Raw genomic sequence first — 27325 nt, forward strand, 5'->3', positions numbered from 1 at the left:
GCCCCTATAAAATTTTCGGTTTAATTTGCATCCTTGTAAAACTTTTTTTTCTTCAGAAAACACCCCTCCTCCATCCAACTCATAAAATAGTTTATTTGGTGCTGACTTGGTTTTTTTTATTTTTATTTATTTTTAATTGTCTACATCATATTTTATTTTTTAAAATATCTGAAAATTAAATTTCAAAAATAAAAAAATCCAAAAACTCAAAAAAATATTCAGATTTTATTCCCAAAAAAATTTTAAAATCGAAAAAAAATCAAATATTAAAAAATCAGAAAAAACAATAAGATTTTTTTTTTCGAAATCTTCAGTTTTTTTCGAAATTCAAATATTAAAAAATATTTGGTTTTTTTTTTGAAATTAATCTTTTTTAAAGATTCTGGATTTTAATTTTCAAAATAAAAAAAGTTCAAATTAGAAAAAACAAAGTCGATACAAAAAAAAATTCTGGAAAATATTTTATTTTTAAAAATTCTGGATACAAATTTTTTAAAAAAATTCAGATTTTTATTTCGAAAATTTTATTCCAGATTTTTATAAAATCTTTTTTGAAATTAAAATTTTAGAAAAAAATTCATTTTTTTATGAAATTTTCGAAATTAAAAGTTTATTTTTTAAACAAAAAATTTAAAATTTGGAAAATATTTTTTGTAATAAAAAATTTCCTGAATTTTTTTATTTTCAAAAATTAATTTTCAAATTTTTTTATTTATTTTTTTTCTAAATTAATATAAATAAATTTGTATTATAATTTTTTTTAAAAAAGGCACAAATGCCACGTGTACATTTAAAAAAAAAAATTATAGTCAACACGCCACATAAGCATATATGCACAGTCAGCATGCCACACAGTGTACCACGTCAGCAAATATGCACAGTCATATGGGGGAGGGGTTTTTCAGGAAAATAAAAACTTTACGAGAACGGAATCCAAACCGAAAATTTTATAGGTACGAAAACCGGAAATGATCTATATTACAGAGATGAAAAGCCCTATTAACCTTATATTTTTTAATTTGAATCCAAGTCACAACAAATGTTAATAAAATGTCAAACTATTGTCAACTACATTTGGTATCCAATTTGGTGTGAATAAAACTTGATACGTGATATCCAATTTTTTAATCGTTTTTTTTTTTTTGTGTGAAGGAAATATCTTACAAATAGATGATAAAACAATAATAGGATTATTTATAACTAGAGACTAAAGCAAATAAATATGTGAGTCAATGATTAAAAAAAATAGAAGGATAAGAGATGGTATATGTAGCACATATATAATTCATATATAGAATATTAATTCACCGCCTGCAATAATATAAGAAAATGAATTTCAATGAAAAGATTAATATGTTATGAATAAGACAGAAAACTAGATGTAAAACTATTCTTGTCAAAAAAACATGTAAAACTATAGCCTCAACCCTCATACAAATAAAAGTTTTCTCTATAAAAAAAAAGTTTCTTCCAAAATATAGGTAGCTAGTATAAAAATTTAATTCTTTAAAATTTACAATCACTTTGTATGTCTAGCTTATATAATATTATTATGACACAACATGCATTACTCAAAAGTCATATATAATATATGAAAAATGAGGGAGATATGTATTCTCGGTATAATATATTGATGGTTCACATAGTAGTTAGTGTTGTTTGTGACTGAAATGCATGACTCTGAGAGTCATATCCAATACATGAATAATGATGATGATATGCATTCTTTGTATGATATATTGGTGGTTCGTGCATTTAATAAGTCATGTTGATTGTGATTGCAATAATGAATCCTCCGAAGTTCAAGTTTGAAGAAAGTATAGCATGACTGAGAATTGTTTCACGCATGAATCGAACTCGGGTTTTCCCGAATGATTCATCCTTTGGTCGAGTTCATTAACTACTTGAGTTCAATTATTTGGTTAGAATTAAAAGAATTTTTCTTGAGGGAAATTAAAAGAACTTTTAAGGGGACAAATTAGTTTCTCATTTAGAAATAGGAAAATAATTTTTTTGAATGATTCTACTATAAGAGAATGAATGATTGTGTTTAAAAAGAGAATGAATGAACCGTTTAACGCATAAACAGAGAATGAGTTAAGAAATTTCAAACCCTAACCACACATCCTTTTGTTTCGGTTTCCCGCTTTCGTTTTCTTCCACACCCTTTTCTTTCCGGCAAGTATCACAGACAACGGCGGTTGTTTCGAGCGAAAAACAAAAAAAACATCAATTTGATCCCTTGAAATTTAACAAATTGCATTTAAATTTTGTCATAAAGAAATCAAATAATAATGACTAATTTTACTTTTTTTTACGGGGATCAAATTATCCCACAAAATAAATTAGTAGAGTCCTGAATATCCTTTTTTTTTTAAACAATACACATGAGAGTCACTAGAACAACTGGAATGCAACATGTTTACGAACACGTTTAAATTTTTTTAAATAAATATAGTCATTTTTTTATCTAGGATTAATTTGATCCCTACACACTTTATGTGGGATCCAAATGAGTCTTCACTTTAAAACAAAATTAAACAAAACTATTTTTACTTTTTTTTGACAGAAAAAACTAATTTTATTGTGTACAAATAAACTTGCTAAAAAAACGTGTACAAAACCCTCAAAAACGGTTTCTAAGATTCTGTAACAAAAAAAAAGGTGCTTAGATGTTTATAGACTGTTATTTCTTTACAAAAACAAATATTATGTATTTTAAAATTTTAATTATTCTGTGTTTTATTTCAGGAGGTGATGAATTAATCTTGCCTTTGCTAAAAAAATAAATAAATTAATTCTTAATATTATAATAACTAGCGAAAAGATGGGCACTACTCGTCTTTCCGTTCTTTTTATTGCACTAACATTTGAAAATTATGAACAATGTTTTTTTATGAAATTTTAATTTTGATTAAAAGTAAAAAATATAATCTTGCCTTTGCTAAAAAAATAAATAAATTAATTCTTAATATTATAATAACTAGCGAAAAGATGGGCACTACTCGTCTTTCCGTTCTTTTTATTGCACTAACATTTGAAAATTATGAACGATGTTTTTTATGAAATTTTAATTTTGATTAAAAGTAAAAAATATAAATGTAATTTGCTTTCAAATTATAACAAATCAAACTAACCATGATTGTAACCAAAAAAACTAACCATGATTATCTACTAGACTCTTGACCCATGCTACCGCACGGGTCTTTCCAAGAAGAAGTTAAACGAATAAGTCGCAACAATGTAAACATATATAGTTTAATGGAAGTCATATAAAAATTAAAAAATAAAATGAATTGAAAATTGATTTCATCGGTTATAGCCATTATTTGATGGTGAAATGTCAAAAATTTAAAATTACAAAATAGGTTGACAATATTAAAAATTACAAAAGAAATTAATAGAGATAAATGTTGCAATAAAAATAAAAATCTTCATAACATTTGAATCTTACCAAAACATCTATTTACTTTTAGCAGATCCAAAAACATACTCCCCCCGGTCACATTTATAAGCAAAAATGCACTTTTTAGGTTCATTGAATAAATAATGAATTTGGTCTATATATTGACCAAATACATTAAGTATTGAATGAATCTAAAAACTGATTTTTTGCTTATAAATGTGACCGGAGGGAGTAATTTATTAAGCTTATTTGTTTGCTTTTTGATAACAAAAGTTAGGAAAATATTTTTTTTTAAAAAGGAAAATTAACACACATGTTAGCATGATCTCGAAAATCAAAATAAGTAGAACTATAACTAATAATTAAGACCCGTTAACTATAAAAAAACCACATATTTTACTGATATTAACTAAAATTTGAAGTAAAATTGGTGATGTCCTTTTTTCAGTTTACAATAGGATCCCTTTAAACAACCATTTATAGGTGGTATGGTACCCATGTACTTTTTTGGATGATGACTAAACCGATTGTTAGAGATTCCACATTGAGGCTTAAAGTCAATTATATAATCCAGAAGAATAATTATTTATATATAAGTTTAAATATATGTATTAAGTTTAGAGATATATACAAAGAATTTCCCATTTTTTTACCATTAAACAATAGAATTTTTCATTTCAGAATCTCAACAATAATAATGTGGAGTGGCTTAAACTTTCTATTTTTTTTGTCATTGCTACCATCTTTCTTCCATTGAGAATCATGCTATGAGTATTCTATTTCTTTTCTCTTTCTGAAAAGCTTTTTGGTTACATTCTCTTTCTGAAATGCTACAATATGAATCTGTCAATGTGAAAGAAAAAAAATTAATACCAGTAAAAAAGAAACAGCTTTAACTTGTAAGAAACAACAACACAATGATACATGTACACATCTCATATTCCCTAACACTTATTCAACACCCTATTTTATCTTTATGATCAAAAGTTTATGCATAAAAAAAACAACAAAAGATTCATATTCATCCAATAAAACACACTTAAGCTTTTTTTGCAAAAAAAAAAAGAAAAAAGATTCATATATTTCAAATGAGGATTAGTGCTATTAGCCTATTACATATAGTTTTTTGGCTCCCCAATTCCATTATATTGGAGAAAAAATGTTGTGGAATATACAAAGAACTTAGATATCAAGGACTAAAGCTAATATTATTTCAAAAATAAAAAGGACTAAAACTAATATGCAAAATGGAGTTATATATGCCCTTCTCAATGTCAGAGTCATGAGTGATCACTTTATTTATAGGTTGATGGGATAAATTAAATGTGAAATCCTATTTATAATTTTGTATAGTTCGGATGGCTTCAAATAACACAATATACCCAACTTTTTGTCTCTGCATCAAAAGGCTCTGAAGTATTATCCTCCTTATCAATCATTGTTGAAGAAATATTTTGGTAAAAATCCCCAAAAAGATTATTAAACTGTTTCTAATCAAACCCATAAAACAAAATAAAAAATGAAAATGAAAGATGATTCAACTTACATAATTTGTAGAGGAGGGAATTTGGATGAATATTAAAGACAATACACACTTGAATCTGCAATAGTGAGGAGGGACAACATCAATGTAATTGTAGCCCAAACCATGTTGTCGATGAAGAACAGTCCTAAAACTCACTATTCCAAAGCAAATTAAGAAAACAATTTGTACCTCGAACGAATCAATAATCCATTTTAGCCATTCAGATACACATTAAGAAAAAGGTCAACAATTGAAGATAAACCAACTATCCTCAAAAGAAAAGGAATTGCACATGAATAAAAATGATGAGAGAAAATTACCTCAACGACAAAATATTCAAGACGACGGCGAGGTAAACAGGAGGAGCGGCGCTGGTACAACCTTAAGAAACTGAGTGATACAGAAAACAGGAAATTAAAGATCATCCTTGCTGCTCCTTGAGTAGGCCTTCTAGCGCCCTGCATAAAAAGAGAATAACAAATTGTTACCACATTGATTCAAGTCCAGCACAGGAAAAAAAAAAGACACTGTTGCATTCTTACATTCCAAACATGAAACTGAATGCAAATCCTTTTGTATTGAAGTCGTAATTCATTCACAATTTTGTCAAAATCAGTGACTGGATTTAGATTCAAAGGAGCTGCACAAAAAAACACCAAGCAACTGATTAGAACCAAATATATTCAATGAAACATGATTAGATTGATTAAAACGGAAATTGTATGGAAATCCATTAAGATTAACTGTACTACAAAGGTATGTGCACGCCACTATTTATACCAGACTCATAGACAAAATGAATTTGAATCATGGTGACATGTGTACACAATGAATTGGGGAGTTGGAGAGACTTCTCGTGGAATACAAATTCACTTGCTGCATGGAGAGATATGGAAGGCCACATTAAATGTTTAATGGATCAGTGGGTAGTTGGCAGGAATGACTGAAATTAATGCAAGAAAATTTTGTTAATTTTGTTAATAAAGGTTGGAGCGATCTGTATTGTCAAAAAAATAGGAGTGGATATGCAACAGATAAATGAGAGTGGAATTTGTTAAGAAGGACTGTAGCGACAGATAAGAGTGGATATGCAACAGATTTGTTGTTTTTATTGTTAATACTCCCTCCGTTCCTTTTTAAGTGTCTTTTTAGAAAATTAACACCAAAATAGCAATGTGTATTTTTGCACATTTTCTTCCTATTATACCCTCATTTTAATCCACCAATAAATTCCTATTTTTTTGCACACACTTTATTTTTCCAATAAATTTAATATGTTATCTTTATCTCGTAACAAACAATTGTCAGTTATTTTCTTTTTCTCCAACAAATTCCTTTTTTTTTGCACAATATCTCTCTCATAAGAAACAATTGTCAATTTTTTAAATATTGTACACATCTTTTTAATTATTTTAAGTTAACATAAAAATTATTCCAACTTCACATTAATCAAAAGTTTAGAAAAAATTAACTTTCTTCTAACTTCTTTAATTAAAGTTAAAGCTTCAAGTATGACTTCAACCAATGCTAGAGTCACACTTGAAATTTCTAACGGGGTGCCAACCTAATTGGGATGTCGGTGCTTCCTCTTGATGTCTGTCCTCTCTTCTGGCTTATCCAAAAAAAAAAAACTCTTCTTGGAACCATTATCTGGAACAAAATTTTGTTTAAATTTGAAGATAATAAGAAACAAACTTTGTTTAAAAAAACAAACAAACTTTGTTTAAAAAAAAACAAACTTTAGTTTTCCAAATAGATAGCATTAATTAGTTTTATCGAAAAAGATAAAAGTAATTGACAAAGGGTATAATTGAGAAATTGTACCCTTAAAATACCAAAAAGACAATTAAATAGGAACAAAAAATTCACCCTAAAAAGACACTTAAAAAGGAACGGAGGGAGTAATATTTTGTTAATAGGACTGGATAGGAACAATTTGTTAATAGGAGTGATTTTTTTTATGTTTATCTGTTTAGTAGGAAACGATTAGGAACAATACAATTTTTGGCTTGCAAAAAAATAGGGTTAATAGGGTTAAACAAATCGGAATTAAGCTTTAGGGTTAAAACAGTAAATTTCAGCAATAGGGTTTAGGTTAAAATTAGAGCTAAAATAAGCTTTCGGGTTAACTTTTATAGATAAATAAATAGATTAGGGTAGAAAATATTTGCTTCATAAAAAAAAAGGTAGGAGGATAGGAATAAAATTGGTGCGATGCATTTTTTTAGATGGAATTTGTTATGTTAAATAATTGCAAACCTAAAAGTGTAGAAAATATTTGCTTAAAAAAAAAAAGAAGGACAGGAATAAAAAAAAGGAGGATAGGAATTCAAAAAAAAAAAAAATAAGGATTCGGCCGGCCAAAAGGAGGATAGGAAAAAGAAAGGAGGATAGGAATTAAAAAAAAAAAAATAAGGATTCGAAAAAAAAAGGAGGATAGGAATAAAAAAAGGAGGATAGGAATTCAAAAAATAATAATAAGGATTCGGATGGCCAAAATTATAGCAAATTTGATAACAAAATTCGGCTGGCATTAATTAAGTAAGATGATCAATGGCTAAAATTAAATGGCGCCTAAATGTGCAAGATCCAATGGCTCAGAAAAGTGGAGGAAGAAATGGGGGGGAAATATTAGGGTTAGAAATAGCTTTAGGGGTTAAGCTTTATTATATATAAGATATAAGATAAGATATAAGATAAGATTTTAATAAACCAACAATATAACAAAAAAAATATAATCTAAATTTTTATTTTTTTAATGACCCCGACAACAATCTTTATTATAGAAAAAGTTGTTGTTTAAGGGTATAATTGTGATAATGAAAAAGTAAGTATACATACACTTATCTAGTTTGTTACACTTTTTAAATGAAAAAGGAAAAGATTGGACATTTGTGTTTGTTACCCTTTTATTTTAATATTTAAATATTTAAATTTATTCTTATCCATTTATTACATGTGTTATATTTGTATTGAAAATTGAGGGCAATTTAGAAAAGAAAAAGTCGGTCCAAAATAGCTTAGAGGAACTTTATATATAATATAGATAATATTTGATTTCCAAAACCCTTATTTTTAATGACAAAATAGATATATATTATAGACAAAAGAGGAAGAAGAATAGGGACTAGAAAGCCTTATCATATAAACCTTTAAAAGCGTTTCTTAGAAGCGTTTCCAAAACCCTGAATTCCCAAAACCTTTTCCTTGGTGAAATCGTGTTTGGTCGAGACCCTCTGCTTCCATCTTCAGCCATTCCACTGCTCTCTCCCTGAAATCGCTCCCTTTGCCAACAAACTTCGACGGTACTATTTTTATTATTCTTCTTCGACGGTACTGATTTTTATTATTCTTCTTATTTCTGGTTCTGATTTATGCTACTCAATTTGTTTAGAGTATTCAATACCCCATTGGACCAAATCATGGATCTCCCACCACCACTTGGATTGAAATTCCCAAAGAGTGTCATCCAAGAAATAATTGATGAATTGGAGTTTAAGAAAAGACAAAGAGAGACTCCTTTGCAAAGAACTACGTTATCAACGGCAAACAACACAATCACACATGTATGTTTTTTGGCTACTTTGCTCAAGATTGGAGCATTCGAGGTATGGTGGTTCATAAATATGCATTTGAATTTTTATTTTTATTTTTTGGTGAAACTTTTCTCAAGATATTGGGTTTGTTCTGAAGTATAAGAATTTAATTCGTTAACTAAATTATGAAAACTAACAAATTATGAGAAATATAGAATTTATTAACAATCGATTTTTTCATAGTTTATAAATATATATATATATATATATATATATATATATATATATGTATATATATATATATATTAATTTGAATCTAAGTCACAACAAATTGTTAATAAAAGGTCAAACTATTGTCAACTACATTTGGTAGCCAATTTGGTGTGAATAAAACTTGATACGTGATTACAACTAATCTTGTTTATTTTGTTTGTGTTTATTTAATAAAATAAAATTTGCTGAATGTTTATTGCAGTTTATGTCTCCAAATGAAGTAAACTTGGTGGCCCATTGTTACTTTGAACATCAAAAATTTCTGTGGGGGATGTTAGATAAAAGCAATAACATAAAGTACAAAATTGAAATAAGGTTTGAAGACATTTCAGCTATTCGACTTGTTGATGAAGAAAACAAACCTGGAATTCTTGAAATTGAGGTGTGTATATATTTTTCTTTTTCATAGTTATGAATTGCATGGTTTTCCTCTTTATTCTTGATTTTTCCTCTTGATTAGAGAAATTACTTGCATTTGATTTTAATTGTGATTTTCTTTTTCTACAGTTAATAAAGGAACCCACATTTTATCACCATATTAATTCCAAGTGGGAATCATCACAAGACTTCACTGATGGTCATGCTGCCATATACAGGTATATATAATTTAAGTTTATTATATGAATTTAATTTGTACACTGTCAGCGTAAATAGTTTATCATCACATCATAAAAAATGTTAGACTTTGATCGTAACTATTTTTAATGTCACACACATGATTGATTTTATTTTTTTTAGAGGACACAAATGATTGATTATGATGTAGTAGTATTATTTTCCTTGTAAATTAGTTAAAGAATAGTGTTATTTATAGAGAAAATGTGATACCTTACACTAATGAATTATATCAATGCAGGAGGCACTACCTTGAATTTCCTCCTGAAGTAAACTTTAAGAAGCTGTTGCAATCTAATAAGCACTTATTAGAGTTGAGCCGAAGACCTTTTCCAAGTTTGGATTCATCATTTTTTGGTGTACCATTAATTACACCACCATCTCTGATATATTCAACTCCTCCAGTATCAGTCAATAATCATTTCCATAATCCTTGCCCTAATTTTTTGTCAGCTCCCAACACTTGTTAGAATTAATCAATGAGCAGTGACAGAAAAGTTTTAGACACCTTGTTTAGCAAGTGTTGTAGACAGAAATATTGTATCAAATTATGTAATGTTATTTGTTTGGCTTATGGAATTTTTGTGTGTATTTCTCTCTATGTATATATACATCTATGTATGACTGGCACTTTCTGGTAAATCTTTTTTATGAAATTGTGCTTAACTATACTGTATATAAAGGGATACCAAGTTTTATGTAACAATTTTTCTTCTTAATTCATCCTTTTGTGCAAATAACTTTATCACTTTACTTTCAACTACGTACAATTAAAACTAGTTAGCAATACAATAAAATGTGTTAAATTTATACACAATTAGGTACAATAAAAAGCGTCTAGAAGTCCTAGCTCAACTGACAAATGCCGAAATTGCAAGGCCCGGACGTCGTGAACCGGGTTCGAACCCGGGTCCTCACAGTTGTGTGTGAATTTAATTGCAGTCGTCGCGGTATCAATTAATCACAACAATGCACAAATATTATTAAATCATGTATTCTATGATATAGTGTAAAATAACTTAAATTGAACTATTAGTTTATATATTTTAAGATGGTTAAAATAAATATAATAATTACAACACTGTACAACACGAAAATAGACGATGAAAGGGATTGGTTCATCACAATCTCTCATTATCTATTTTTCCTTATGAACGGTATTGTGTTTTTTCGCTTCCGTAATGGTGTGTCGCATTCGTAACGTAGTTTTACGGTTGTATCGGCTTTTTGTCACGGGTGTTTCAGTGTGATTTTTCATCTTGCCCTGAAAACATGTAAAAATGGTATCGGTGTCCACCTATACCTTTTTGTCGCGGGTGTCCACCTATACCTTTTTGTTAAAACCTTGATTAGTATTAATCTATGAAGCACAAACACATCTAGGACTAGGCATGTCGCGGGTGTCCGACACTCGTACGGCATGTGTCGAACCGGTTTCCTAAATAATTTTTTTTTTTTACTCCAACACTCCTACGGTGCCTGACACCTATATAACACTTATACGAGCCGCGTCGGGCAACTTAGACAAAGATCTAAAACAATTTTTTTCTTTTTTGCTTCCACACACCATAGATACAAAAGTTACATATGTTTTGAGAAATAGTGATCAATGGGGTTATAGACATTACAGTTGATTATATTATTTTAACTTTTTTGATAGTAGATGACTAAATAAAAGTCAAATACTATGATATCTTGTTGTAGAACTTTTTCTAATGAAATAAAATACTCAAGTTAGATGTTTATATATGTATTTTAATTTTCATTTTAGACTGTCTTTAAATAAATTAACATATATGTATGGTGTCGGTGTCGACATGCCCGTGTCATGTCAGGTGTCCGTGTCGGAGTCCATGCTTCATACGTAGTAATAGTAATAATAATATCTTGTTATTGCAGTATACTAACTTTTAGTTTCTCTATACAAATTTGGTTCTATTCACACATTTTTTGAAAATTAAAGGAACCCCAACAGAAAATGAAAATTAAAGAGCCATGTATACAATTTAATGCCTCAACAAAGGATGACAAGTACAAACAAACTCTTTAATAAGGGAAATTTGTTTGATTTTATGCATTAATCCTTAAATCTAATCTGATTTACATGAGAATAGAGACCATAAATTAAGAGAACCCCAAGGATTAACTGTGATATGATGATAGATAAATCCTGTGTGAACAAATTCAATTGATTAGTTTCCATTAATTTTAATCATGATGAAAAATTTGGCTTTAGAGTGAAGAGGAAAACACAATGAAGCTTACTTGAGAGAGGTGACTAGAAGCAGCAGAGTGTGGAAGTGATTGTTGTGAGTCCTGTAATTGTATACAACAAAGGCAAAGGAAGATGAAATTAACACTTGTACAAAACGACACATGCGATTCCATTCAATCAATTCGATTTTCTCAAATTATTACTACTGTACACGTGTCAGTGTCAATTCTTGGGTAGAAGTGTTTGCATTTTACCAATACTGAATTACTGATCATGGTTCATATCGAATGAGACTGCGTTTATTCAACTTTGCATGCCATAAAATTTTAGATATAGGCTATGCGGAAAAAAAAAATCTAGAAAGTTCTCAAGCTTTGAGACTAATACTTTTGAATCTTTGAAGCACAATTCAGGCTGCCGCACTATGTATATTTGGTCACCAACTGCATTTTCTTTGTAACTATCTTGATTTCGGTGCCATGTCCATAATGCATATGTAGAATTCACAACCTGCAACAATATAAGAAAATGATTTTTTCAATTAAAGGAAGCATTAAAATTACTAGATGTGTTTTACGCTGGTCCATCCTGGCTGGCCGCGTTGTGTTTTAAGCTGGTCTTTGCCAAATGAAACTATGGACCAACTTGTTTTTTGTTTTGTTTTGGTCTGCTAGGTTAGGGCGGATCGAGATGGCTTGACAACTCTAGCCACCGACGTCCCTGACTTCGTGAATGCTTGGATTGCTGACTGCAGCAAACCCAAATCCTGTATGGTGTCTACAAAAGTAGCGAAAAGGAAAATTGAAGCTTCGAAAGTTAATGTCAGTACCTCGAGTATTCCATGTCCAAAACTACTTTCTCGAAATGCACTCCACTCAGGTTGTTGATTCCAACAGAAGTTACCTTTGGCAGGACCAAAGGTAAAATTTGAATGACAAACACCTCCAAATTCTGGTACGTTATCCCCAGATGAAGGACACTTTCCAGGTTCATCTGCATGATCAACATCTACTTTCTCAATATTTCCACCATCTCCAACAGTTATGTAAATAGGTCCACAAGGATCTAATGTGTAATTGTAAACTCTATTCATCCTCTCATAGGCATGAACCTGGAATATGTGCAACATGTGCCACTTTTTAATATAAAAACAAACAATAGGAGAAAACTACATCTTATGTGGACCTACTCGTGAACGTCGTTTTACTCGTAGCGACAAACATGTCAAAATCGATTTTACACCTTTAGAATCAATTTGTCTTTATCCCTTAGCGAAACAATTGTATTGAAAACATCATATCCAAAAAGCTATAGATCAAAAATAACATCAACAGAGTAAATTTAACTTACATGACCATTGAAAATAATGTCAACTCTGTATTGATAGAGAAGTGCTTCCATTTCCAATCTCATGCACTCAAATTCTTGATAGTGTGAAGCATAGCTGTTATACCAAGGAGGATGCATTGTAGCAACTAACCAAGGTGTTACACTACGGTCAACATTTTGCAGATCTTCTTTCAACCAATCAAATTGTGCACCTAGGTTGAAAATCCAGTGAAACACATTAAGCTGCAATATCTAAAATTATACATACTGACTAGTTCACGTAACTAATTATAACGCGGCCCTTGTTTCGATAAACAACTTAATTAAGCATTTATCAAGTGTTTTCATAAAATCTCTCAAACAGTTCAACAAGCACTTATGTCAGTACATAAGTTCAAATAAGACAATTCAAACATTCTTTGTACCATTTATTACTTACCGGTTCTGTTGTAATCAACATATGCTCCCAACATGATAAAGTGTATGCCACCAGTATCAAAAGAGTAGTAGAAGTTACTTTTAGAGCCACTTTCTTCAGCAGGAACTGCAAATCTTGTCAAGTATGATTTGAATGTGATCCCATCAGCTTGTGGTTCAATCTCATGATTCCCTTCAATAACCATCATTGGAATTTTTGAGGTCAAAGGCTGCATAAACCTAATAGTTATACATCGAATTAGCAAATCATACCACCTATCTTTAAGAGAGATTCTACTCGCATAGGCACTTGTGACGCTATTTGAGAAAGTTTAGGGAAACAACATGTTCATAGTTGTTTTTAGCTTATAAGTTCTCTAGAATAAATTATACATGAGCACTTATTCCAAATGCTAAAAGTGTAGTAGAAACAGAACCTAAAAGTAGGTTACCTTCCCCATCCATCCCAACGAGGTTGATAGGTCTCTCTGATCGGTGCATCTGGAAATGCACACGAAAAACATGAAGCTCCCTTTCCACCAGTTGTAAGATACTGATTTGCATATGTTAAATCGCCAATCATCAGAATCATTGAAGGATCATTGTAACTCAGATGATCAATAGTTGTTGAAGAATTACTTGTAAGTCCCAAATCTCCAATAACTGCAATTCTAGCAGGATAATTCTTTGGACTAGGTTTTGCAAAAGTTTCAAAAGAATTCTCTTGGCTCATGGCTGGAATAGAACTATCACCACATTTGTAGTAATATCTAGTTCCAGGTTCAAGACCTACACAAGGAAAGAAATGTCTCAAACTTTCAGGTTCAAGACCTCGGAACTCAACTATAACCAAAACTAAATTATTTGCGTGCTTATTAAGGGTGTGATAGTTAAATGCATTTAATTTTCTTGATACAATATCTTATAAAACGCTATCGGCCACTTATGTCACACTCCAGATGTACAATCAGCTTGGACGTGAAGGTCTAATGTGTTAAGAGTCCGATGAGATATGATCCAAAAATATACCAAATTTTATACAACAAAATTTTATTGTTTGTTTACTAATCACCAATTCAGTGGATCAATGATCAATGCTTCCTACTAAGGACCAAAAACTATGAGCAGAACTTAAAACCAAAAGCAACTCAAAAACATACCTTCAAGTTTGACATGATGAATAATACCAGAGGTATAATTCAAGAATCCTTCAAAGGGATACAATTGAGAGTAAACAAGTGAATCACCTTTCCCTACATTTGTGTATTTTCCACTCTCTTTTCCATACCACACCTCACTTCCAATAGATGCAGGATCAAGTGGGGTCACATTTAGACCAATCTGTGATTTCCCTTATCCAAACAAACCAATTAATATTTTAATTCTTTAGAAGTTAGAACACAATAAACATAAAAAATACAATATTTTTATTGAACTTTTCAAGGATTTTTAATTAGATCCTTAAACTAAAAGAGTTGGTGATTAAACTTTTTCATGTGGAAACAGAATTGAGGAGAAAAAGTAGTCATTACCAGTGATCCAAGAAATCCACATGGAAGTTGGTGAAGAAATAGCGAGAGCAATCTGTTCAGGGAAATTTAAAGTGACATTCATTTTGAGCCTTGGATGAGTCATAGGCAAGTCATCGCTGCCTCTTCGCAGTGATGAATCAAACCAGCGAGTCATCGGTTTAAATGGACCATCAAGGGTGGTCGGAATGTGTCTCTTACTCACCACCATGTTGATATTTGCGATGATCACCAAAACTATTGTTAGTGACATGCAAAAGGTGCATATTTTCATTGTGTTTGGATCAGATCCTCAAGTGATACAAACTGAATCAAAATGAACGAAATGTCTTTAGATTTTCTTTGAGGATGTTGGAGATAAGATAAGATGTACAATAGAATCTTTTTTTGACTTAAAGATGTACTATAAACTTGAACTTGAAGCAACCATGTTGCTGTTGGATTGACATGTGTACTAAGTGCACAGACATTAATGTTGTAACTTTGGAATATGCCGCATCTTCTTCATTTTTTGTTATTTTTTGTAACATATAATAATAAGTTTCAAAAATAAATTGCAATCAAAGTATACGAGTCACGGGGATTTTGATGTTCTTCACAAATGATTCTGTAGAATATACTTTCTCTTTTCAATGGTTATATCCAATTTTTTAATTGCATTCAATGCATTGTGATTTTCATTTATTGAAATTTAAAGGTAAATATTGACATTCTTGTTGTTTATAAATCTCATTACAGACCCACACAAAAAAAAAAAAATTATTACAGATTTTTTTTTTTGTCAAGTATTTACCATATCTATACTTTTGAAATTATTTTTTTTATGTTAAATCTACAATAGTCACATACTGAACCATCTTTTTATTACAACTGATTGAGACAGGATAATCAAATAATGCAACAACTTATACAAGTACAAATATTTTTCTCGAGTCCTAAACTATATCACATGAAAAGCTAAATAAAATATATTAACCAATCATATTCAATCAATGGATGAAAATTATGCAAAGGTAAATGAGTATTACATGGTTCATCTTCACAATAAGAACTATTTGGACACTTGAGGGCTCACAATTTTGTCTCAATAAAATAAGTAGATGAGACGGCCAAGCCTTCAACATCGTACGTGCGAACCAGTCTTTGCCTCTTGTCAGGTGTCTCTAACCAACAGAACTCCAAATGGAAAGATTTTGATTGTGCCACACTTTTTGCTACATCACAAGGACATCCCATGTACATGCCACCAGGTAATAGAATCATCTGATAACCTCCATCAAACGTGACTAAATTGTCTGATATTGTGCCAGTCCAATGAACATTGGTTGTAACATTTGCCCCATCAGATGTACAAGTAACATCCTGATTTCCAGTAGCAGAATCAACAACAAAAACTTTGAGAAAGTGGTTTTTATCTTCTTGTACACAATATATGAAGCTAAAGGGAGAGGGCTTTTGTTGAGACATATAAACAAAGTACTTGTTGATCACATATTAATTTAATCAAATATATACCAACTGAACACAAAAGGGTGGAGCGAATGGGTGGAGAGAAGATTGTGTGGCCAACTCCAAAATGAAGATATATAATGCTATTTTGACAGAGAATTTCCACAGCAATTTTGATGGTTAATACAGTTTAAATATATGGCTAATTATGTTCAATGGACGAATAATGAATGTAAGAAACTATTACAACTCATTAACTATCCACCGAATGTAATTAACCACATTTTTGGATGGCATTAACCACAATTTTTCAGGAGTTTGAATATACATTATATTTAATAACCCTCCAAATGTGTTCAAATGTATATGATTTATAGGTGTTCAAGTTTATAACAGAAAATTGTGGTTAATGACGTTCAAAATTGGGGTTAATTGTGTTCAGTTGATGGCTAACAAGTAACGAGTTGCGACGCTTTGTAATATCAATTTATAATCCAGCGAAAGTCATTAGCCATGTATTTGTTGAACATACTATACGGACAACATAGTACTAGACCAACTATCGAGGTAAAACTGCATTAAAAACATAACAAGGAACTCCGAAACTAAAACAGTTAAACAAAGGTGCATAAGTAAAGCATTACATTAATAAAATTTTAGCATCATTGAACACTATAAGAATTCTATTGAGCTGCAATTCCAGTATACCTACGCAGCAGCAAGAGTTATTAGGATGTAAAATACCTGAATAAGTTGGCCATTGTCATTCATCTCATGTAACACAACTGTATCGGCTTCAGAAATCGTAGACCCATAGACACCACTTCGGTTTGTAACGGAACGACCTTTCCATTTACCAAGAAATGGTGTAATCCTATTCTCTGTGTCCTGACATGAATTAAAAATGAATGACAGAGAAAATGTCATGAGAAACTATACACAAAATTAGTCGAACTTAAAACATAAAATCCTTCATAAATAAATAACTAAATATGGACTATTTTGAGCGCACCCGTGTGTGTGTGTGTGTGAAAATCGGCTTACACAGTACACACACACAAAAGCTTCACATATCTTAGTGTACTCACCCCAGAACTGTCAAGTAGAGGAGGAGACCCCTCACTTCGTTCCTCTAGGAAGATGATAAGCATATCAACAGTGCCTTTTGGCTCCAAAATGTGAAAGGCTCTTGCTCGCATATCTCTCTGTAAAGAGTACAGGCAATTCTCACAAACAAGAGAAGGTCGGCGAGAGGGAAGTTTGAGATTTCTGCACCATAAGAAATTGTGAAAATAAGTCCAAGGAAGGTATAAAATATAATGTGTGTGCGCCTTTTCTTTACAGGGTAGTTCAAACATGCTGCAACACTTGATAACAATAAACCCCTGAGTCTAAAATGAAGAGGTTTCTCATTCCTATTATGTCCACCAAACGAGTCTTACATGTCAGAAAATAGTTATCTGTTGCTTGAGAGCAATAATAGTCATCTAAAATGAAGAGCTTGGTCAATTTCTTACATAAAAAGTTGTTAACATCAGACATGTGGCCAAAATGTTCTGATAAAAAACATTAGCAAGTTCTGTCTACGTGATGGCTATATGAACGAGTATATCACATTCTGTAACTATTTCCACCCGCTATGCATATTAAATGTTTGTAGGACAGTAGAAGTTGCTACACTTCACCTATATAGAAATCAACCAGACGATGCTAATTTAACTCTTTTTGGGAACAAATCACTTACCTAGGCGATTCTTCACCAATGTCATCTTCTCCAAGAACCCCTTGCCGTAATACAGTTTCCAACATACCAGCTGTTTGATACCTCAATGCAAATGCTTTCTCGGATGGGAAAAAGCCTATCTGCAAACTAATTGTAATGGATATTTGAAAGAAGCATTGGAATTACAAAGAAAGAACCAAGAAATCAACAAAAAAAGAATATGGTTTACACTACAACTTTCCAGCAACAGAATAAAGTCTCACTTGTTGGTACTTGTCAACAGTAAACATATTGGTTTCTTTAATTTTGTACTCTGCCCATTCCGCATCATCGTCATCTCCAGAAACTGAAGTGTTTGATGAAGGTTGTTTAATGTACAGCCTGCAGGGAACAACATCTGTACAGTTTACAACTTTGTTTTCTATATGAAATCCACGAAAAGTAAGATAAGATGCCACAAATTGGCCTTGAAACACTTACAAAGCATACGCCATTTAACTTTTTAAGCAATTTGGTGATAATGAGTAAATTTTTCTCAGATTCACATCAATTGATATAGTTAGATTATAGTGTGATAGAATCAATCCGTTCTGCTTGAATAAGAATCCTCTGCAGTCTCGAAAGCACACAATTAACACAATCAAGAGCTTGGAACCTTTGGGTGGACATTAGACAACTTATATTTAAACCACGTTTTAAAATGGCAGAAATGTGAGCCGTCTAATCTCCATCTAAAAGTTCTAATCTCATGAATGGATTAAGTGAATGTTTTCCCGACCACAGGTAGTCTGAATCCTTACAATAGATCACACCATTAATAATAGCTATCTTGGATATAAGGAACTGGCAAAATTTCAGATGCACCTGGTTTGCTATTTTGTTATTATTTGTTCAGTCTATATATGTTTCAGACTTTCAGTGATAATAATTTAAAAATATCACCTTCTTTTTCAACAATTGATTTATAAAGAAAAGGTAACACGATATGTTTAATTCCACTTTCTCTTAGCATGTGTTTATCCTAATGATCTGAAACTAAAATAGGATATTGATGATCATGATTCTAAATTATGATCTGTTACAACAAATTACAATTAAAGATTGTGAGGCAAATTTAATGGTGCGCCACTTTGACAGGTGGTTCGATATGGATCAGTGTTTGAAAATCATCTGAAACTCAATGACGACCCGTGGTACTGGCTGGAAGTAGAAGCTCACAGCCCTCGTCGTCCTTGTGAGTGAGACAGTGACTTGATTGATATGGGTTACAAAAAAACAAGAGAAAATAAATATGAGAGCCTCAACTTACACTCATTACCCTAAGTTTTAGTTAAACTAACATCAATCAGTTCACCATCTCACTCATTAGAACAACTACGACTGTGAGTTTCTACTTCCAAGGGACAACATTGGTTATCATTGGTATTTCAAATCATTTTCAAATAATGGCCCACCCTAGACGATATATCAAAGTGAGTCACCTTAAAATCTGCTAGATTAGTGATTGACACAATATTAACAATTTAAAACCTTACATTTCACTAAAATTTTAAGCAAACACAGATGAGGGCAGCCCGGTGCACTAAAGCTCTTGCAGGTGTCCCACCATTTTTAGTGTACTCTACGCAACCTTGCCATGTTTTTTACACAAGATGATGTTTTTAGGATTTGAACCCGTGACATTTCAGTCACGTGACAACTACCTTGCTCTTGTTTGTTTGTTTAAGCGAGGGCAGCTCGATGCACTAAAGCTCATGCATACACAGTTTCCGGGAAGGTGTCCCACCATTTTTGGTGTATTGTACGCAACCTTACCTTGTTTTTTACACAAGATGTTGTTTCGAGGACTTGAATTTATGACCGTTCAGTCACGTGACAACATCCTTACCCTTGTTTGTTTGTTTAAGCAAACACACATGAATCATAAAAAATAAAAATTGATTGCAAGTTATAACTTACGATTGAATGAGACTCATGAGTTCATCTTCCCCATAAGAGCTAACAGAAAGCTTAGTGCTCACTCGTTGCAACAGATTCCCGCCAGCATCAAATTGCTACAAAAAAAAAAAAAAAATTTGAAATTTAAACCTCCCTCTCAATAAACGAAGCACTCACACTGACAACACTGGTAATAGTTTAAAACAATAACAAAATTATATGTAATCATAGTATCGGTGTCATGTTGGTGTCGGACACAGACGACAGCCTTCGATCAGAAGAGTGCCACAAAGCAATAAACAAAAGAAAATAAAAAAGAAAACAAATATTGAAATGGTTGAAATTATTACATAGAAAGAACCGTTCCATTTTCCGATATTAAGGTTGATGAAGCTACGTAGATTTTCAATGCTCATAGCAGTTTCATCAAGTGATGTTGAAGAGAAAGATGAAAAAGAAGAAGCTGAACATTTGATTGTAGAGATAGCGTTTGAATTTGATGATGGGTTGAATGAGAAGAATTTGTTGTTGGTGTTGAAGTTGAAATTGGAGAGTTTTGGAAGTGATGAAGGAAGTGAAACAGAGCAATGAAGTGAAGAAGCCATTGTCGCAACACAACTCAACTGTTGCAACTGTTCTACCTTATCTACTCAAAAGCTCACTTTTATTTTTTCTAGAACTAGAGAAATGTTTAAATGAAAAATATGAATTAAATGTTTGAAGAAAATGTATTTTATTGGAACTCAAATAATAGAAATAATAGTCCCTTTCAACATAGCTCACTTGGTAAGGGATAATGCATATTATACGCAGGGCTGAGGTTCAAACCCCAGACACCCCATTTATTCATTTAAGGTGAATTTCTTTAGCCACCAAACTACTTCACAAACAAAAAAAAAAGTCCAATAAAAAACATATATCTTAAAATTTTATATGATTACATAAAATATTACTAATTTTTTTAATAAGATCAGTAATAAATAAATATGGTGAGTTCTCTTCAAAAAATATGGTGAGTTAAATATGTTGTATTTAAATTCGAGGATTAATAAAGGAGAGTTGATAAATGCTTTTTTTTTTTTAACCTGAAAGAAGAATAAGAAAAAAAGAAATACATATTTTTAGCAACTCATAAGTAATAGATTAAAGAGTAAATTTGTTTTTAATTGCTACAGAGGGGCTGAATTTTATCATTTACAGTTTGCTGATGATACTTGGAACAAATCAGTTTAGTTAAAATTTATATTTTTTTGTTTGTAGGTTACTACGAAATCGATTATCTACAGAGGACAACTTGGTTAGGCGCGAAATTATCGTCTAATACTTTTTTTTTTGAAGGAAAATTATCGTCTAATACTAGTATGTGTGTGGGTGGATGTGGGAAGGAGAAAAGTGTCGATCATATATATTCTTAGGTTATGCTTTTTTGGGAGCATTTGGTAGTTGGTTCGATAATGAGTTGACATGTTAACCTATTGCGTCTTGCGGATCATTTAATTCAATTTAGAAATTTAGGCGGTTTTTCAAAATCAGTTCAGGTTTATATTCATATGATTTGACTATCTTACATTTGTGTTATTTGATAGGAAAGAAATTCTCGATTTTTTCGACACAATCATGACTCGATGGACCACTTTTTTGACAAGGTTAAACTTTTATCTTGTGGTTGTTGTATAGAGAAAAATGTAAACTTAGCTTTTGATCTTCATAGTAGAATCGTTTGTGGATTAATATATTTCATTTTTTCTTTGTTAAAAAAAAATTATAGTCTGCACAGAAAATTTTATGTATTTCTTTAATCAGTATTGATTTTATTTATAGGGATAATACAATAATTATATTATTTTATCTTTTTTGTGGTACATGGTTATTTTTATTTATTCCCTTAAAAAAATGGTTATCATTTCCTCTCCGGTTATATTTATAAATAAAAAATAAATTTTAAGTTTATTGAATAACTAATGTATCTGATCACATTTATTGATAAGATTTATTAGTTATTCAATGTACTTGAAAAATTATTTTTTGTTTATAAATGTGACTAGTGAACGCATTTATTATTTACAAAAATAATTATTATAGCCGTTGAATTGTTGTGAACATATGCATGGTGGATTGAGTCATATGTTCATGCATCATATGTCGTATCGGATGTTATATCCATATTGCCATTGACTATAGCCGTTGATAATGATGTTTTTGTTGCATCATGGGTGACGACCTTGAGGAGATTTGGTACCACATGCATCTAGAAGAGTCTAGAGCCATTGCATACTCTTTGGTGAATTGAAATGCATTGAGTTGTGAATGATGATTGAATTTGTTAGTTGTTGATTAACATGGTTGATTTTGTGATGTGTGTGAACATGAGATGATGATATTGAATGATGTGAATGTTAAGAATACTTGTGAATACGTGTATAGTTTGTTTTCCATCGTTCTTAAATGTATCTTTCATTCTCAAAGTTTCTTGTTAATTTTAATTGGATTATGATGATGTAATGCTAACCCTCAGTGGTTTACCACCTACCTTTCCGTATAGACGGGTAGATGGAGTGCAGGATGCTTAGTCTGTTTGCTTGATGTTGCTGAGGAGTGGAGTTCCTCTTTTATATGCAAGTGTCTAGATTAGGGCTCTGATCTAGGATGTGCATGTTGGATTTAGTTTGATTATGTATTTTGGAGTTGAGATGTTATTTGTATTTGAGATTGGAGAATATGTTCTTATTATATTGAGACGTTGAGGTGGTTTATGGATTATATATATGTTCCGCTGCTATGTGATGTAACATGATCTTTTTGCATGTATGCTTAATTTGGTAGACGTAGCATCTATTTCTAGAATATAATTGTATATTCGCGCGTTTTACCGCTTAATAGAAGTAGGGTGTTACAGAAAGTACTAGTCCCTTTAGCCGCTGTTCGTAACTCGATAGTGCTCCAAATGGATGTGAAAGTTGCCTTTTTTTTTTGGTGAATTAGAAGAAGAAATCTATATGAAACAACCTGAACGTTTTGCGATTCATGGACAAGAAAATAAAGTCTGTAAGTTAGATAATTCTCTGTGAGGTCTAAAATAAACTCTTAAGGAATGACATGAAAAATTTGGCATTCTAATGTTATCGAATGAGTATAAAGTGAATGAAAGTGACAAATAATATTTGCACGATCATATGTCTCTATAAAGACGACTTGCTCATATTTGATTTAAAGATTCATGTTATGAATTATGTGAAATCATTGTTTATCAACAACATTGATAAGAAAGACCTAGACAAAGTTGAAGTAATTCTTGGTTTCAAGATTACTAGATCAGAAAAGAGAACTTTTTTGATAAATCTCACAAAGTTGAGAAGATCTTAAGGAAATGCAATCATATATTTTGATCAAGTGTAAGAACACTTGAGATGGAGTTAGAAAAACAAATGTGAGCATCATTGCCAATACTTAGGTATGCCACTGAATGTATTAGACCTGACATTGCCGATGTCATAAAACTCTTGTGCAAGTTTACTAGTAGACGGATGAGAAGCATTGCCACTCTATAGAAAAAGTCATGAGGTGCCTTAAGAAGACTATGACTTGAGGATTACTTGACTAGGAGTAACCTATTGTACTTAAATGGTACAAGATAGAACATCTTTCAGATGAGTGTTTACCGACCAGTGTTTGCATAATGAGCTTCACTGGAGGAGTTGTTTGTTAAAACAAATGATATGGACTCAATCCAATATGGAATGTATCTGGGATGAGAACACTAGAGAAAACTAGTGAAGAAGCAAGTTGATAAGATACTTGCTAGCTAAGAACCCTTAGTGGGTAAAACCGTTTCCAGAAGTGTTAATTTATTGTGATAGTCTGCAGCTATTACAAAATTGAGAATCGTTACCACAATGGTAAGAGACGATTATTAAGTCACGAACACATAAAGTATTAGAGAGCTAGCTACTCTCAAAAGGAACGGTTAAAGTAGATCATGTACGTACTGATAAAGAATTAGTCAATCATTTGACGAAAGGAATTACTAAAAAGAAAGTCCTAAACACATCCAATAGGATGGGACTAATGTCCAAAGGTCACAAGTGATGGTAACTCGACCTACATGACTGGAGATCCCAAGAAATAGGTTCAATGGGTAATAACAAGTCACAAGTGATAGAACATGTTATGATAAAAGTAAGAAAGCATGATTCCTGCAGCGATAGAAGGATGAGATAATAGAAACTCTTAATGAGATCTATACTCTATTTGGAGTGGAGTACATAGCTACAAGAGTACGCTTGATAGACTCACCTATACGAATGTGGAACTAAGGGCCGGTTCCTATGGAATTCGGGGCAGAATACCTAGAGCGTTCGTTAAAACCGGGATACACGTGCAAGGCCATAAATGCACGGGCTTTTAGAATACACCTTATGAAAAGGTTTGTGTGTGGGTTCTATGTCTGAGATAGAGTTCAATGCTGTAAGCAACTCTTGTTAATCAGAATTTTACTCGCTATGCAGAGGTTCATTGTAGGCGACACCTTTGTTTACTAGCAAATCTTATGGAGACGTTTTTGACGTTATTTATGAAACCATTTTTTAAATTCAAGTGGGGGATTGTTGGAACATGTGTGGAAATTGAGTAAAAAGACTAAACACAAATTCCCATGTTGGGTAGAACTAGTGTTGTGTGAATTGAAAAAAGTGGAAGTCCCACATCGGATGGAACACACACATTAGTAGTGTTTATATAGTGGGGGTGTACCTCTAATTAATGGGGGTACATAAGCACTAGAGAAAAATATATATTGATATATATTTTATTATTTGGAAATGATAAATTAAATAATTAATTTAATCGTTATTAGAAAGTGTTTTCTTAGTCCCTAAGTTTTGCTAAAATATTTTTGAAACGCAATCTAGAATATTTTGGAAAACAATCTGAAATATTTGGGTAGGCAATCTAATATATTTTAGTGCTTGATCTGAAATATATTTTGGTACATAATATAATATATTTTTGTACTAAATATAATATATTTTGGTACTCAATTGAGATATTTTTGTACTAGATCTAATATGTGAATTACTTAATGACAAAGTAATGTATTACTTGTTCCCAAAGTTTCTCACTTATTAGTTGTGAATTTTTTCTATAAATAGAGAGCTCACACACTGCATTCCACACACACCAAAGAGTTTCATTGAGTTGTTGGGAACTCTTTCTCTCTTCTCCCTTTCTTGACTTGTGTTGACTAGTCTTTCCTCTCTTCTCCCTCCTTCGACTTGTTTAACAAGTCCTTCTCCTTTTTCTACTCCTTTCTGTCCATTCGGAATTAAGAGTGTTATTAAGACCATAGTCCCTTTTTCGGTTTAATGTCCCTTCGGAATTAAGAATGGTCTTAAAAACAACATAGTCCCTTCGGTAATATATGTCCCTTCGGAATAAAGAGTACTTTTAAGATCATAGTCCCTATTTGGAATAATAATGTCCCGTCGGAATCAAGAATGATCTTAACGGTATATAAATATTATAACAATATTTTTCTATTTGAGGAGTAATGGTGGTAACACCATATTTGAGTGGTCATAGTACCATATTGATAGTTTGGAGAACTTAAAGGTTAGAATGGTGGAAACACCATATTTGAGTGGTCTTAGCACCATAATAGAATGGTAATAATACCATATTAAAGTGGTTTCAGTATTAAAGAGTGATCTTAGTATCATATTTGAAGGTGTAATTCTCGAACGGTTTTCTACGGTGCAGTAGTTAACCGCACAGTTGTAGCTGGACTTGTTTTATGCTGGAGGCGGCGTGGTTGATAGTCTACCTTGCACAATTTTGGGCAGTGCCACGAAACGTCTTAAAGAGAGCGACCTGGTCGTGACTCAACCTAGTAACAACTTCGGTAGATAATAGAATTTGGAAATCCAAATACAACAGTTTGGAAATCCAAAAACAACAGGATTCTTTTTTCTTTTTCTTTTTCTTTTCTGTTACTAAGTTTTGCTTCTCTTGATTTTGCCTAATACTAGTATGTGTGTGGGTGGATGTGGGAAGGAGGAACGTGTCGATCATCTCTTCTTAGGTTGTGCTTTTTTGGGAGCATTTGGTAGTTGGTTCGACAATGAGCTGACATTTTATCTATTAATCTATTGCATCTTGCGAATCATTTAATTCAATTTGAAAATTTAGGCGGTTTTTCAAAATCAATTCAAGTTCATATTCATATGATATGATTTGGCTCTTACATTTGTGTTATTTGGTAGGAAAGAAATTCTCGAATTTTTCGACACAACATGAATCGATAGACCACTTTTTTGACAAGGTTAAACTTTTATCTTATGGCGGTTGTATATAGAAAAAATGTAAACTTAACTTTTGATCTTCATGGTTAGGGACGTAAAATATTTTGTAGGTTAATATATTTCATTTTTCCTTGATAAAAAATAAAAAATAGGCTACACATAGAAATTTATGTATTCTTTAATCACAATCGATTATTTCTATTCTATTGAATCCATTCAAAAAAGTTATCATATACAGTAGAAACTCTTTAAATTAATATTCGGTAAATTAATAAACTCTCTAAAATAATAAATTTGTCCGGTCCCAACTTGGGCCAATGTAAAAAATTGAAAAACTCGATAAAATAATAAGATAATAATTTTCCGGGAGATCCCTTTATAATTTTCGGTCCTAAGAAAATCATAAATTAATAATTCATAGAAACTGAAAAAAATATATTAAGAATAAATTGAACACATTTGTTCATCTTGTTTACATTTACTGTACTTCAAAAGTCATTATTGATTTCCAATGCATATGAACACAGTAGTTACTAATTTACGTTGAGTCCCAAGGTTCGCTGCAACGTAATTCTACGAGGCATAGACTAATTTGCCTTTTTGTTTGGTATGTACAGTATAATTACTTAAAAACTCTTTAAATTAATAATTATTAATTTATCAATAAATTAATAACTCTATAAATTAATAAATTTCTCCGGTCCTGACATTATTAATTTATAGAGTATTAACTGTAGAATTTATTATTTTCAAATTATTTTAATAATTTTAACTTTCCCCTAGAAAATACGTTTATTTCCAAAACGTGTTCGTTTTGAAACCGCACCATGCGACCTGCTTTCTCCCTGAAATCGCACCCTCTGCCAATCTTCGACGGTACTAATTTTTATTTGTTTTATGCTACTCAATTTGTTCTTCTTTTTGTTGTTGTGTTACTGAATTTTCCTTCACCTTATTTTCCACGTTTTTTTCTTCTTGTTGAATGATACTATTATTATTAATTAATGATATATAATGCACAAGCCTTTGTTTTTTGATCAATGCATTCGATTATATTAAACTGAACTACTACTA

At 31.5% G+C, this 27325-nt stretch overlaps 3 protein-coding genes and 1 long non-coding RNA gene across 5 annotated transcripts; 1 reads left to right on the forward strand and 3 right to left on the reverse strand.

Moving 5' to 3' along the window:
• Nucleotides 1-4074: 4074 nt before the first annotated feature.
• On the reverse strand, nucleotides 4075-5461 carry LOC146912538 (uncharacterized). Its single transcript, XR_015014618.1, has 2 exons — nucleotides 4953-5461; nucleotides 4075-4249 (listed from the first exon to the last, which is right to left on the reverse strand). It is a non-coding gene; the product is annotated as an uncharacterized LOC146912538 (long non-coding RNA).
• A 2510-nt stretch (nucleotides 5462-7971) lies between these two features.
• LOC146912539 (uncharacterized) lies at nucleotides 7972-10078 on the forward strand. The gene is made up of 5 exons (XM_085722114.1): nucleotides 7972-8236; nucleotides 8326-8539; nucleotides 8943-9122; nucleotides 9248-9336; nucleotides 9597-10078. The coding sequence occupies exons 2-5, from the start codon at nucleotides 8354-8356 to the stop codon at nucleotides 9823-9825; spliced, it is 684 nt and encodes a 227-aa protein (XP_085578240.1). The 5' UTR covers nucleotides 7972-8236; nucleotides 8326-8353; the 3' UTR covers nucleotides 9826-10078.
• Nucleotides 10079-11223: 1145 nt separating this feature from the next.
• On the reverse strand, nucleotides 11224-15448 carry PAP23 (purple acid phosphatase 23). Of its 2 annotated transcripts, none has more exons than XM_085722117.1 (9): nucleotides 14849-15448; nucleotides 14477-14668; nucleotides 13769-14105; nucleotides 13339-13556; nucleotides 12921-13111; nucleotides 12400-12681; nucleotides 11958-12080; nucleotides 11621-11671; nucleotides 11224-11525 (listed from the first exon to the last, which is right to left on the reverse strand). In XM_085722117.1, exons 1-9 carry the CDS (start codon nucleotides 15117-15119, stop codon nucleotides 11433-11435), a joined length of 1758 nt encoding a protein of 585 aa, XP_085578243.1. In that variant the 5' UTR covers nucleotides 15120-15448; the 3' UTR covers nucleotides 11224-11432. The 2 variants fall into 2 exon arrangements, with proteins under 2 accessions (XP_085578243.1, XP_085578241.1); XM_085722115.1 differs by having other exon boundaries at nucleotides 11621-11677; nucleotides 14849-15401.
• Nucleotides 15449-15691: 243 nt separating this feature from the next.
• Nucleotides 15692-20594, reverse strand: LOC146912541 (glutamate NMDA receptor subunit epsilon-1, putative (DUF3598)). Its single transcript, XM_085722118.1, has 7 exons — nucleotides 20306-20594; nucleotides 19977-20071; nucleotides 18281-18398; nucleotides 18039-18157; nucleotides 17383-17563; nucleotides 17039-17182; nucleotides 15692-16207 (listed from the first exon to the last, which is right to left on the reverse strand). Exons 1-7 carry the CDS (start codon nucleotides 20558-20560, stop codon nucleotides 15917-15919), a joined length of 1203 nt encoding a protein of 400 aa, XP_085578244.1. The 5' UTR covers nucleotides 20561-20594; the 3' UTR covers nucleotides 15692-15916.
• Between the last annotated feature and the right edge of the window lie 6731 nt (nucleotides 20595-27325).

The sequence above is a fragment of the Medicago sativa genome, chromosome 6, assembly GCF_051527215.1.
Source record: "Medicago sativa cultivar Bolivia chromosome 6, Bolivia_mono, whole genome shotgun sequence".
Classification (NCBI taxonomy): domain Eukaryota; kingdom Viridiplantae; phylum Streptophyta; class Magnoliopsida; order Fabales; family Fabaceae; genus Medicago; species Medicago sativa.